This window comes from Monomorium pharaonis, chromosome 2, assembly GCF_013373865.1.
Source record: "Monomorium pharaonis isolate MP-MQ-018 chromosome 2, ASM1337386v2, whole genome shotgun sequence".
NCBI lineage: Eukaryota > Metazoa > Arthropoda > Insecta > Hymenoptera > Formicidae > Monomorium > Monomorium pharaonis.
The window spans coordinates 6,951,199-6,966,630 of NC_050468.1; the positions used below are offsets into that span (position 1 = coordinate 6,951,199).

Genomic DNA, 15,432 nt, shown 5'->3' on the forward strand with positions numbered 1-15,432 from the left:
GAAGTCGAAACTTTGACACGAAGTTTATGAAGCACTCTTCATGTGAAGTCGCGATACATCAGCGAGACGGCGGCTGGATATCCTCGTTAAATTAGTCGAAGAACGAACGACGACGAGGTTGAGCAGCGGCGTAAATTGCGACATCACGTACATATTTACACGTGAGGTGATTTACGATTTTATGCAGGTCAAACCGTGTCTGCGAGCCGCGTGTGTGGCAAGACGATTGCCAGACGCCTCTTCTTCACGGGGTTCAAACTAATGCGCAGATCAAACTGATTCGCCTAACTCGAACTCGAGTACGGCGCATGCTAACCCGCCGTAAGTCTCTGTGAAAGCGGCCGGCTGTTTACGACCTCTCGCTCGACGATAAAGTCGTTCACGGCGGCACACCGCCGTCGTCGTGGTGACTTGGCCGAGACTAATCTTCGTCTGGCAATATGCGCGCAGATGGAGGATAGAGGAGCGTAATACGAGATTATTTAAGCGGTTGCTAAGGTAAATGTAAACGCGATTGTTTAGGACCGGTTTTACTTGTGCGCCGATTATCTTCCCGTGACTTTAGTTTTAATAAGCTGAATGCTTTGTGCAATTTTCATTAAAAAATCTAGTTAAAAGTTATATGTCCAGCGTTATGATATAGCAACTTTTCAAATGTACCTGTTACGTCGTGCTTCGCTCTTTATTGTCGGTTCAATAAATTCAGGATTTTCTAAACACAGTTGGTTGCGCTTTATACATCTATCGTTGTAACGTTCTATATAGTTAATATTTATAAAATAATAAGTCACTAACATTGTATAACTGTGTCACATTTAACAAATAGAAGGTGTTACGTAATTACCACTTTGTAAATTAATTTATTACTTGCAAACACGGTGGGATTTTTCTTCGGGACTTTATCACCGAGATAAACCAAATTGTTGTTTACGATTTGACATACACTGTGTTTAGGACTTTTAGCAGAAGAACATATCAGGTATGCAAAAGAGGAAGTGAAATGAGGATCCGGCACGAAAGATCCATATCACCGCCTACGGCCGATGCTACTAGACGAACATTTGCGATAGCTAGATATACTGGAATAGCAGACACTAAAGATATACTAAAGGTGATTAAGTAGACGCGGCGGGAAAATATGGTTACATAAAGTCGAACCGATTAATCCAATTTAAGATGATCAGGTAATGGTATTTAGGAGTTTCTGACATCAATATGAATCAAGATCATACGTCCGATTAGCAGAATTATAATTTGTAGACGTGCATGCTTTTTCTTTATAAAAAAATACGTTTGCGTAGTGCACAGCGTATAATAAGAAAGAAAAAAATATCTTAATAACGAAGAAGAACAGAAAACAAACGAATTATATCTCTGTAATTGAATAACGTATCTCAAAGTCTGTGTTTTTTTTTTTAATTATATATAACGTATGCAGAGTAATAATAACTTATTACTCCTTCACAGATTGCTATTATTGCCACTGAACGCGCGATATGCCGATTATTGTTTTATCGACGCTTCGTGAATAACTCATAACGCCGGGCGATAATCCCGTGCGTCGCGATACGAAAGTCGATCCATGCGCTATTAACAGCGCATGCGGGTATTTAAATCGAGTACCATCATATCCGGCACTTCGTAGTCATCATCGATCGATCGCGTCCAACTAGTCGAGCGTATCGGCCGGTCTATCTCGCGGGCCTAATTACATGGAAGTATTTTATTATCGTGACACCGTGCGCTGCCCGCGATGAATCAATGGCCATTTATCGTACGGTAACGCACACACACGCCCTTATGCGTGCCTCCTGACCGGCAACAGGAGGCCCGTGGCCTTCATGTGGGCGGAATAGGCCACGGAGAGTCTTGCATGCAGCCATCGGAAAAATTCTCGACGTGCGTGCGTGCGTGCGTGCGTGTGCGTGTGTATTGCGCTCATCGGAACCGCGATAATTTATCACGCGTAGAAAACGGCGAAAATTTACGTCTCCGCCGCGCCTCGCCGCCCGCGTATGAACGAGTTATGATAATGGACGTATTTATGCGAAGGGGATTTCTCGTGCCGGCACGGATCGCGCCCCGAGTTTATTAGCCTAATTAGCTATGCATGGTTTACGGTACATTGTACGTTCTTTCGACCGTGCGAGCTTCGAGCGACGTGATAATTAAATACGTAGCAAGAGAAGGTGGAGACTACCGCACTGTCGCGACGGTACGATAATTTTTAACTGTACATTTGGTGTACCGATATGATCTTGTAATACATAAACAAGATGTGGAACACGTTCTGCATACGTACAGTAAAAGTGAGAAAAATGTGTCGCAGGAAGAAATAACATAGTTCTGGATCTTTTTAATGTAATTTTTACGAAAAATTGAATCCTAGGCGAACGTAAAATTTAATTTGTATTGCGTTTTTCCCCTGCATTTTTATATCAATTTAACCAAGTAATGTATTTCATCGTTGTGAAAGTTGTTCAATAGCTTACGACTTCACTATTGGATGTTGTATTTAAAAAATAAAATACGTTCGTGCAGCGTCGTTCTAAAACGAGGAGAGGAAGAGGGATGTGTTGTATCCTCAACATGTAAGACATCCTTAATGGTTGCCAGGCTATACTCAACCCCATTCGCCTTGTAATTAGGGGATTACGAAATTGTTACTCTGAGAATATATCGAAGCGTGGCTAAGCCGGGGTATATACGTGCCTGCGAGCGTGCAAAAAGAGAGGCATACGTTCCGTTACATTCGACATGCGATAAACTATGTGATCCACCACCGGAGCATCATCTCGCTCCTCATCGAAGATGGCACGCGCATATCTGAACGCGAGAGCGCGGAGGCTGGGCAAACACTCCGATATCACGATTTCAGCGATTTAGAAACGGCTCGTTACGACCTATGCGATCATCGGCGTCTCTCGTATTATTACGAAAATCCCGATTACCCGATTCACGTAATTACCGTCTGTATCGCGATGGTGAGAAAATTAGAAAATCTTAGGGATCTCCTATATCCCGTACCCACAAAGCCACGCGTGACGCGACAAGTGTATGCGCGCGCGACGATCAAAAAAAGAATAGATTTTAGAAAGTGAACGCCGCTCGAGCATGCAAATTCTAACAAAACGTTTATACAAACGCGTTTCCAAGTTATAACGAAACATTTAGGAGTGCTGTTTTAAAGATATGAATTTATAACAGCTGTAACGACTTAATGGTATAAACTTCGGAAAACGGATAAATAGAAATTCGGCCGTGGAACGTAAAGCGCGCCTTTCCTGGCGAATAAATTTGCCTGTGTCTTTAGAGATCGTTCGTGGCGCGATGTTGTGCTCGTGCTGTGCGCCAAGTAATTCTGATTTTCCGCTCGGATACGTTGAAACATTAGCCGTGCGACTGGCAACGAGAATGTGACGAATAGCGACGCTCGCCGCTGGTGCTCGCATTGCAAGCGTCCCGCGTTCGTGATACAAACATGAAATGTGCATCTCGCGTAAGGGCCGGCCAGATTAAGTGGATTCTAGTTTCCGCTTCTTTCCACGGCTCTCTATTCGCTAACCTTCGCGGCTAATGAAGTTTGAAAGCCGCGAAATGCGAACGTGTATGCATATGCAAATAGGGCTTATTTATGAGTCTGGATATACTCGCGCGTCCCATAACAAATCAAAGACCGCTCTCTCTCTCTCTCTCTCTCTCTCTATCTTTCTCTTAAAATCCAAGCGTGTATACATAAATTGAAATCACGAAGCATCCGCGTTCGTGAAAAATTTTACTGTAGTCTGTGGAGGTTCTGGATTCGCTATCTAACGGAGAAGATAAGGATTCAAGAAAGGCAAAGTAAGGCTTGCCTTATGCTTTCCAGTTCTTCAAAAGTTATTAATAATTTTGGGCAATCATTTATTCGACTTTTAGAAACTTGTAAAGTAGTTTACGGTTCCGCAGTCGCGCATGATTTCCTCTCTCGTATAAATAAATTGTTGCAATCTATGCCAAGATCTGACCCTTTGAGGATATTCCATCCGTCTATGCTTTACTTTCAATAATACTATTGGATAATGGTCTGCAGTTTCGCCATTTATCATTATTTATCATTATTCCTCATCTCAATTTGACATTAATGATTCGTATTAAGCAAACATAGCTCGGAAACAGACATATGCATTTCGGGTTAAAGGCGCGGTCGAGATAATGGGTTAACGTATTTGAAAAAAAAAACCCCGCAAATGTGCAACCGGAACATTACTCGTGGGACTAATATCGTACTTCATCGCGTAATCCACGGCAGCGACGTGTATCTGTCTGTCGTAAAACTTACGTACCCGTATTACGAGTATGCGCGAACGGCGAGCTTTGCTTTCCCTCAAAAAAAGAAAAAAAAAAACGCCGCGAAATCATACCTCTCGCCATTTAATACCGGTGATGCACGCGAGACGGCGGAGCATTATAATTTTCGATACTCGATAATCACGGCCCGGCCCTCGTTTTAGGTGCTCTTTAGGCCGCGGCCTGGGCACGCAGGCAATTACGCGGTAATCGTAGATATCGCGCACGCAGGCTGAATTCAGGGTACGACCCAGATCCGAGAAGAGGAGAGGAGACCGACCGACGTCTCTCGACGTGCTGCATCGCGCGGCGCGGGATAAGGTTTCGCCGAGGCCAATCGATAATGCCTCCCCGAGTGATCGATGCGCCTCGCCCGATTATCGGCGCGCGCGTTATTAACCGCCGTGCAGATTTTCCGCGGCGCTAATTGCGATCTACGGCGGATCCCGAAACGGGACGGCTGCGTTATTGGCGCCGTGCGAATGTTGCCGCGCCGGAGAAAGCCGCAGGCCGTAGCGGTTGACTCGTTCGCGAAACGGAGATACTTAAAGGAGCCCGGCTGTTGTCGGCTGCATTCGTTGATTGGATTAATTGAACACGCGCGGGTTCTAGGTGTTTCGCCAAGTGTTTCTGCGGTCTACTCCGCTACTGCGGGAGTTATACATTCGTTACCTCGCCTTAATTGCGACGCGTATTTATCTTGTCGCACAAATTGCGTTGTACGTATCCTTTGTCTCTGTTTATTTTGCGTTAGAAACACCATTACTTCTAGTATATACAATTAATTATTGAATTGAGAAAGTCAGCATATATAATGCGTGATGTCGTATGCTTGGAATATTTTTAATAATAGATAATATCTTATTATATTTTTTGAATATATTATCTTCTAGCAATGGACTTACCACCAAATACAGAGAGAGAGAGAGAGAGATTGATTGATTGAAGTTTATTTAGCTTTCTCAACTATTATGTTTTACATAGATTTACATGCTTCTTTAATATCCGTCTAAATACATCAATTCTTTCACAACTTCTAATTTCTGCTGGCAAGGTATTGTATAATTTTACATCCTCGTAACACACGCTTTTTTGCGCACTTTTAGTTCTAACGAATTTTATTGCGATAGTCCCTTCCTGGCTTGTTTTTCTTCCATTTTCATTACTAATTACTTCTAGTCTATCCCTTAAGTAATTTGGCGCCAAGTTATGTAAAATCTTAAATATAAATATACACACATTATAGTGTAGTCTCTGTTTTATAGACATAAATTGCAACGCTTGTAACATATGTTTTATTTTGGTGTATCTGTTACATTGTAATATTACTCGCATAGCCCGATTCTGTGCTACTTGCAATTTATTCAATTGCGTTCCTTCCATATCTATCAGTAATGGTGCACAATATTCAAAATGGGGTGCTATTATCGACTTATATATAATACACCTTGTGTATGCCGATATGTAATTTTCTATCCTGTTTAAGAAACCTGTTTTTTCCCCAATTTTCTTTAACATATAATCACAGTGGTTTTTAAATCTAAGCTTATCATCAATAATTATACCTAAATACTTTATTACGTTTACACGCTCTATTTCCATTTCGTCTAGGCATTTCAGTACAATATTTCCCTTTAATTCCTTTCTTATACTTCTCAAAACTATAAATTTTGTTTTGCTGGCATTCATTCTTAGCACATTTATCTTCATCTACTCTTCTACTATATTAAATATTAGATTCATTTTCCCTTATATTTCTGCACTATCTTCTCCGGTTACATATATTAGTGTATCATCCGCGAACATTTTTATACTATAGCCTTCTGGGCAAATTGGAGAGAGAGAAGGGGGGGGGGGGAGAGAGAGAGAGAGAGAGAGACGAATGTGTTCATTAACCGTTGAAAAATATTTTTTAGATATTTACTAATTTCTTTGAGATCCACGTTTCTAACTTCCAATCTTCTAGGCAATACGATATTGATGATATCTCATTAATCATTGACGTATATCTGGTTTTAATTAAAAAAACTTACAGCTTTGAAACACTATTTGTACAGAGAGGCGCGTAATAATAAATGCACTTCGCGGATTTGTCAGAGAGGAATGCAAGCGGTAATCGCAATTGCAGATTAGACCCAACAAGTATATGTCCAATCAATATTTTTCTCATTTAGATAACTCCTTCCTAGTGTTGAGTGATCAATGCGTTTCTGATCACCATCGCTGACCGACCGTTTTGTACGATTTATTAACTCACTGTGAATTTTTCATTGCGCTAATCATGCCTATCATCAGCCTGAAACTTCTATATATCTATTTGCAGATTATTTTTGAAAATGAATTATTAATTATATTTACGCAAGATTACGGTATTAAATGTCTGGTGAAATATAGATTTTCCAAAACTAAACAGAATCTCATAAAATCTTGCAAAATCGTAAAATAATATGCGGATAATGCTAATCAAATTTGAATTGATTGAAAAAAGTTATTTGAATTATTCGAACTATGCGTCCAGAATAAACAATTGAACTTGAAAAACACGATCAGATTTACCCATTATGACAGCTGTGTATAGTACGCGGATCACATTACATTACCTGTGTAATAGTGTCTATGTTTAGTAAACGATAATAGCGTACAATACGCGAATCAATCTGTTTTGTAAGCGCGTAATGCTTTATGCGATTCTAAAACGTCCGCATTTCGCGCCCCGCGTTCATGCGAGAAAGTACATTCACGGGTAAGCCGCTCGGCAGCGAGGAATGCAAGTAGTAACTGCCGCTGCATATTCGACCGGTTGTTATGAGAAATGTCCACGTGGACGTAAGTAATGTCTGACCAGCAGCCACACGGTAACTAATGTTCTAATGCTTCCAAGACTCGATCGGAAATAATCAGAGAGGGTCGTAAATATCGATATTTGAGTACCTGTGAGAGAGAACCGTTCGTTATTAGACTCTCGACTTTACCGTTGACTTCTTTATTATTCACAAACAAGATCTATGAGCTAAGAAAGATGATATTTAACTGCTCCCTATAACAACCTCCCGGGTATTAACGTAATCATAAAGCGGCTGTTAAAGTCTACAAATTTGAAATGCCACGTTTAAAAACGTGGTGAAGTAATACACTTCAATTAATGAAATCTGTAAACTGGTGAGAGGTACTTAGCTAGAGAGCGCGATTACAGATTTCCGATCATTCGTAATTAACGGGTGGCTACGTTTGTCGATAAAAAAAAAAAAAATATTTTAACGTCTGTACTCAGGCACGCATCTCTTTATCGAATTATATGCTCGCGTTCGTACAATGTTGCGCTCGTAAACAAGGATCCGAATAATCTTGTATCGAACGATCTCCGATCGGCATATAACCGGGAGGTACTCTCGATTGCTTCTGCAAACGTAAATACGCCCACCCGCTGAAGACCCGTTATCGACCGCTCTTATCACACCGATCTGTGCTCGTGGAACGAGTCGCTTCTCGAAACCTGGTCTGTGCATCGAACTTATTTCCTAGGGAAACGGGTATCGGGAGTGCGGTGAAAAGATTCGTACGATTGGTACGAAAGATCAGAACGAACTCTGAGAATCAGTGCGTGACTTTCATACACGAGGGAAAGAATTTCTTTCGTAAAAGAAATTCTTGAACTATTGTCTGCAACTTTTGGAACGTGTTTTAAAGTTTCATAATTATTTGAACAATTGGGATATTTGTTTCAAGATAAAATAAGAATTAGGAGCAGTATCTTAAGGTTCAAATTTCATTGCTTTTAGGTTACCAAATAAATGGCATGTGAAAATATGTAAACTTAAAAAGTAAATATAATTAGTTTTTTAGATTTTTTTTTGTAATTTCTTGATAGATACAAAACTGCGAAACTGAAACAATACTTTGTATATAGATTTTTATTTATAAATTTTTCACAATGACAGAACTAAATCAGGTTAGATTATAGAATAGACATTTCGTGTAATTATTACGGAAGAAGAAGAAATCGTAAAATTTTTACAACATATTTTTTAGCCAATGTCGTTTATAGCGCAATATGAATAGGTTAATAAAGCGGAATATGCAAACGAAGCTGCGACCGGTTGGTCCGTTTCTGCTCGTAAATAGTAATAGGCATCTGTTGGCGCGGGGGCGTGAGATTCACCATGGAGGCCTTGCACTGTAGTGTATTAGAGAGTAATGTTAGTGGAACGCGCGCGGCGCGAGTGAGGAACATAGCAAATAAGTAAGAAACAAATAGAAGAATATAAATAGATAAATATCCGAACCCTAGAGAAAACGTACGACTGAAATTTAAAGACTGAAGTTACAGAGTTAATCTTGAATATTTTAACTTGAATATTCCGATCGAGCAATAAATGTATAATTTGTCTAATTTTTAAAAGAAGTTTCTCTAATACTTATCTATTATTAGATAATATATTAGATAATATTTTTTTTAGTCTTTGTAAAGAAGAAAATTAAATTTATTATAATGTGTTAATCAATTTTATTTTAGCACACTATCTCTTTTCGATTAAATTTAACCGAAACTTGGTTGCGCTATTACATCTTGTAATAATTAGTGGAGCATGTTTATTTCATAAAGCTAGTCAGTAGCGAATTGCGCAGTATTGTAACGCGATAGAAATTACTTTTTTACATATGGAAGTATTTATTTCCTCTTTGCGGCGTTGTATAATAGCGTGAGAGTAACTAGGCACACAAATCCGTGTTACTTTGTAAAATAGGCGGATGCCACGATGATTCGGCTTTCTCGAATCGCATTAGGCCCGATGCGTCAGCGCGCGTGCATCACGCTGCATCACGCAGTGCAACTGCATCCACGTCGGCGGACGTGCAATCGGCCGCGCGAGCTCGATCGTGTACGTATGTAGGTACGTACGTACGTACATATCCGCGGTATACTTGGACCGCATATGATTATGGTTATCACGCCGACGATTGGATCAAGTGCATTAGCCACGCACGAATCGGCCATACACGCCGCGCACACATTCTGTATCACCCACGACCCTGGCACGGCCATGCCGGCGGAATACTTTAGGATGAGATCGAGAGACGAGGGCGTGATCCCGCGATCTTTATGGCCGAGGCAACCGCATTCGTGCGATCGAGAGTCAAGGTCATGGTTGTAAAGTTTGTATTTACTTCGTAACGCCTTGGCATTACCGGTTTCGCGAGTCCCTCGCTCGCTGAGCTTGCGCTCAGCAGAGTCCCTCTACAAGCGTTGACAAGCGGGGTTCAACGGTGGCGTGAATCACTGGTTTTTTTTTGTTTTTTTTTTTGTTTTTTTTAAAGGAATTTGGTATGTGCGCTATATAAAATAATATTTTTATATTTAAGGATTCACACGCAGTCGCGCGCGCGCTGACCCGTTACTCCTCGAAGCTTACTTTACAAACGGCGATGCATGTACGCAAGAAATGCATAAAGAAAATATATGACAAACGCAGTATGTGAGCGGATCGAGACTTATAGCGACGACGTAGGTTTTTTTTTTTTCCGTAGGTGATTGAAATATTCCTCGTGAGAGAGGGGGATATTTCGTGAGCCGTCTCCATCTACGAGTTTGTTTCACGGCTAATGGTCCATTCGGTAGCGCGTTTCTAACGGAGATCCATTCCGCCGCCTACTAATTGGCTGGTCGGTCTCTCCCATGGATTCTCAATAACGGTCACGATGGAAAGATAATGCCGGGGCGTGGTTAACGTCATCTTAGCGTCGCGATACGTGCGCATCGGGTGTACACGGGCGAGCAGCACGACACGAGGGTCGGGTCAGGGATCGAAACGTATCTATGTTCCCGCACTCGGTTAGAACACCTGGAGCATGTACCGCGTATGATCAACGACTAATTTGTAAAAGTCTGTCGGAAGGTGAATTCGAGGTTAATAGAGATGAGATTTTTTTCCTGTATTACCATAGGCATTCTTTTGTACATACACGAATGACATGGTCTTATATATATATATATATAATTCTTATGTGTCAATAGACTTGAAAAGCTTTGAATATTTTACATTAAATAGTAACATGGTCCGGATATTTTCAGCAGTACCATTCATATCGAAAATATTAGATGATATCTTGAATTAGTGCACATAAAGATATTGCTCTAAAAATTTAGCTTGATATGTGTAGAAAATAATGTTTTATTAGATTTAAAATTAATATAATGCTGCAAAAAGTTTCATCATTCTAGTAACCAGGTTTGAGCGAAAAATTAAAATAATTATGTAATAACTTTACTAGTTTTAATATAAGTTGAAATGAATAACAAGAGTCAATGGCTTAATGAAAATAATCTCATTGGCGAAAATGAATATTCGTCGCAGGTAAGATCCGACGTAGCGCAGTCGAAGTCGAAAGAACGTTAGTCAAGTCATTAATTTGTCGCGGTGAAGTTACGATCGCAGAACTTCCTCGTTGGGCTTACATTGCGAGAAACTTACGGTGCTACTTGCCGCGGCGAATGTATAATCGCCGATTATCCTAACAAGTACGTAGTGGTGCATCGAGGCGACTAATTAAGCGATTATAGCATCTTGGGCGAGTTAACGAGTATTAATCTACAGGCGAGTCGTGCCTGTAGGAGCTTAGGGGGTCAACCTGCCGCACGCCTAGCCGAGCACGAAGATGAGTTTTCTCTCTTATCGACAGGCTTGTAGAAAATCCCATATATTGCTGCGAAGATGCCATACTTCTTTCTTCTATAATCACGTTGACAATTTCGTTTTTCTCTTCTGGTTTCCGAGAACCATTATTTCACGTAGCCTTTACAGGACGATATAATGATTTTATAGACGTGCAAAGAAGCAGAAAGAAAAAAGGAATGCAGGGGAAAGAAATAAAAGATTATTTTAATTCTTTCCTACTTTTATGACTTACTTTTCAACGTTTAATAAGAATTGATACCCAGAAAATTGTTATCCAGAAAACATAAAATGTATTGTTATAAAAATGTGTATAATCTTTCTCATTTTTTATGGATTTATTTTGTGGATTTTTATATTTTTACACTGTAATTTATGCTGTTATAAGTTTTATTAAATTAATATTTATGATTTTATAAAAATAAGTATATATATTTTTTTTAATTTAATTGTAAAAAATGATTAAATTTTAAAAATATCTAGAGAGAGATAGATTAAAAGAAAATATATTAATTAAAATATTGTAAAGAAAATATATTATTTTAATATTAATGTATTAATATATAATTTCATTAAAAATAAAACGTGCGTTACATGAATTCAAGTTATCAGCACGATTAGAAATTATGATTTTCAGAGAAATGCTCGATAATCCATTCAGTCGACTAATTAAGCAATTAGCTACCCATTGAATACATCAAGCATTAATCTGCGATGAAATCACGAAATTGTGGGTTCCGGAATTGAACCGCGTCCATCGGTAAAATCGAGGATAATAACATTGTCCGGTGTTCAATATTTTCATTTTAATTAGAAATTGATCGGCGAAGAACCGCGAGAACAAGTAGGAAGTTGAGGAAATGAAAAAGGCGTGGGGCAGGGAGGAAGGGAGGGGGATGGGGGAGGAGGCATAAACGTGGCCATGTAATTAGAAATCACGGGGATTTACGGGGCATCGGGCAATAAATCCAAAAAGTAACGGCTAATGGCACGCATATTGACGTATCCATCTGGCTATCGTTCATCTTTCTCACGAGTCCCACACCACGCGCACGCCCCGTGTATACGCGACGCGCGCCTCGCGGCTACTCCGCCGCGCGAGCGGCTCGCTCTCGCTCGCGCGGTGAAGACGAGACGAAAGAATCGACGCCTCCAGAGTGAACTACGGGGCTTTCTTCTCCGCGTGAGGGGGGGGGGGTGGGAGAGGAGAGACGTCGCGCCGATCATAAGCACGCTTGATTTACGTTAAAAGCCGAGCTGGGCCCGGCGTTGAGTCTTTATCGGGTAGGAGTGAGACGATGATGATGAACGATCGGCGATTTGTAGAGGCGATCGGCGAATGCGCGCACATGCGAAACGGATATATGTGCATGCGCCTGAGCGAATCTGCTGATCATCTGCAACCCGTGGCCGATATTCCGCGTGCACAAAACGCAGCTTTGTGAAGATCGCTTTATGTCGGTAGAAAAATGGCAATCACAATCGTCTTTCAGAGCAGTTCGTTACGTGCGGTATACAATCGTATCAATTGTTGTCCTTTGATATAATCTTTATGTGTTACAACTACAAATTTTTGTTATTTATCACATTGGAAATTAACTTCCAATCTTTTTTAAAATACAAAGTTAAAGATTATTTAAAGTTAATAGAGACTTCTATTATTTATTCAGGTTTTAAAAACCAGGTTACTACATAACTAATTTACTAAATCAATAATATTTATTACAATTAAAAGTGATGAGTTATTTTATCAATTTAATATGTTTGTATATTTTATCATATCCTATCGAATTTTATCCTACTAATGTTACCATCTATAACATCTATAACAGTAGTGCTGAATATGTTGCATTGCATGGCAGGCGAGGCTGTAATTCTCCGGCGAGCCGGCAGTCCGGATTAACGTCTTCATTCCGAGAGAAACCCTTCGTTCGCGCATGGTGCGCCGGTAATCGATCGGTTATGGTAATTCGAGCGCGATCGTTAAAAAAGCTGCGCGCCCACCGTTGGTGGTTGCGGTGCTCGGTGCAGCCACCACGCACTACCGGCGATAAGCGGCCGCGACGCGTGCAGTTCGATTAACGCAACAACGGATGCGTGAGCGACCGTTCGTCGTGCATGGAAAAAGGAGAAACCCACGGGAGAAATCCGCCTACGCGGCCTACCTGCGATCGCAGCCGATCGCGGAGGCCGATTCGAGAAATCTATTTTGACGTAGTGTTGTGGAACGATCGGCATTTTATCTCTTAGCGCTGCAGCTGGGCAATCTGTATCATTATGATACTTAAATTATCAGAAATAAATTTGCTATTACATACACTGGGAAATGTTTCTTTATTTATGAGATTAACATAGCTATGGTCTGATTATTTTTTTTATTTTAACAACCTAATGCAAGCATTTATTGTATCCTTATACAATGTTGTAAACATAGGTTTTATATAACAGTTTATAACTCGTTTATTATACCTCAATAAATAAATGTATTATTCTTGAAACATTATTAGTATACGTTAGAAATCGGACTTTGTATACATTGGCACATCATGTCATTATGATTAATTGATCATAATCTCGAGAACTGTTTGTAATTTATAAGATAGAATGTCGTAGAATGATTGAACGATAAATAATGATAGTTATAATCAAAATCATTATAAAAAGCTAAAAGTAATCTTTAGTTTCACTAACAGTTAAGTTATCTGGTGACTGCAAATTAAACTGAAGATAAAAAATCGAGCAATTAATCAGATTTTTCCTGTGCAGAAAATGATAAACAAACTTTTGACATTTAAAAGTTGAGAATAGCGTGATTGCTTGTCATATTTCAACTTGCGCTTACAATGCGATTTATATCTAATCTTTGTATTTGTTGACATAAAAGTCTTATTATGCATTTAGTTTATTCGAATTTTAGTAGATTAATTTAGTAGCACTAATTTAGAACTTACTCGAAAATTTTGAATTTAATTTTTGACAAGGAAACTTCAAGTTTATGAACGTGAAAAAATTTCTAAACGATAAAAGTGCAGGAAATATTTTACACATACAGATTCTATATTATATCTTATTTTTAAATGTAGAATAGATTGATTTTTTTGCCAATTTCTTGAATATTTTATTCTAAACACAATAAAATATATTTTGAATTATAGTAATAAATTTTTTTTTTATTTACTTTGGCTTATTTATAAGTTATAAGACAATAAGTGCGAAACTGATTGGTAATAAAATTTTATCATGTTCTTTTATGGATCATTTTTTTTACATTATTACGTTCTCAAACATAGTTCATCTTTAAGCAACGCTTAAAGGCGTCGGCTGTATTTAATGATCAGTAGTATATGGTTGGGTTACGACCCCGACGTCACGATCTTCAATAACACGGATGAAAACGAACTGTTACTCGGCATTATCTATTACGATCACGGAATTGTTTGTAATGTCACTGCTGGTACATTTTATCCCGTAGCTGAGAGGCTTTATTCAGAGATGACCTACTCTCCCGAGGTAGATACAACTAAAAGGATGTCGTTTAATAATTTATGCCGGGTGGGGAGATTGCAATCGGCAATCGCTCATCGTGAAATCGAATCATGCTCTGTAATCAGCCGCGCTTGCCAACGTTTTTTGCACCGTTGAGACAATGTTGCACCATCATGTGTATTTGTTTACAACGTAAACATACGAAGAAATAATACGATACACGCAGACAAATTATCTTCTAAAAAAATTTGCGGGTTATTGTACTTTTAGATGAGAAAATTCGACGCTGTATTCGACAATACGATTTTGACAATATGATGTTACGCTAACAATTTTAAAATATTTTTATGTAGACGAATTACTATCCAATCTTCATGTTAACTTTAATACACAATACTAACACAGATTGTTCCGATTGTTTGCTGCAGGATACTTTGATGTCGTCGGCAGACCGGTTATCGAATTCGAGGACAACGTATCTACGAGGGAAACCCTTTCCGTTAGAGAGACGTCGTCTTTTCTGCTCTACCTCTCTCGTCTACCCAGGTATGTTCCTGCCGCTCGCATAATGCATCAACTCCGGCGCACGTCGTGATCATCATCACGCGGCCCCCGCAGTCGCGCGGGGTGCCGATAAATCAGTCGGGATTATCGCGAGATCAGTCGCGCGTGCGGAGCTCACTGAAGCGTACCATCGTAATTTATGAATTCGATTAGCAGGTGACGCGCGCCGCGGCCGGGATAATTTTTGCGAAGGGCGTTTTTTTTTTTCACTCGCAAGAAAATTCACACTTTACGGGCCGCGGCACATTGGCGCGAGGCACCCATTTATTACGCCGGCATTTGTACTCCTCGACGAGGTTGTTGTAACCGATAATAACTGAAATCACCCGACTCCGAATTGGCAATTTATTAATCTCGGAGGGGGAGGGGGAGGGGTGCGCGC

General features: G+C 39.8%; 1 protein-coding gene across 2 annotated transcripts in view; it reads left to right on the forward strand.

Annotated features, from left to right (window-relative positions):
• The window catches only part of LOC105837583, a 329,160-nt gene that overhangs the window by 197,064 nt on the left and 116,664 nt on the right, over positions 1-15,432 (forward strand). For both annotated transcript variants that reach the window (XM_028194396.2, XM_028194397.2), the window contains exon 7: positions 14,915-15,032. In XM_028194396.2, coding sequence (XP_028050197.2) covers positions 14,915-15,032 — 118 coding nt within the window. The remainder of the gene's footprint in view (positions 1-14,914; positions 15,033-15,432) is intronic.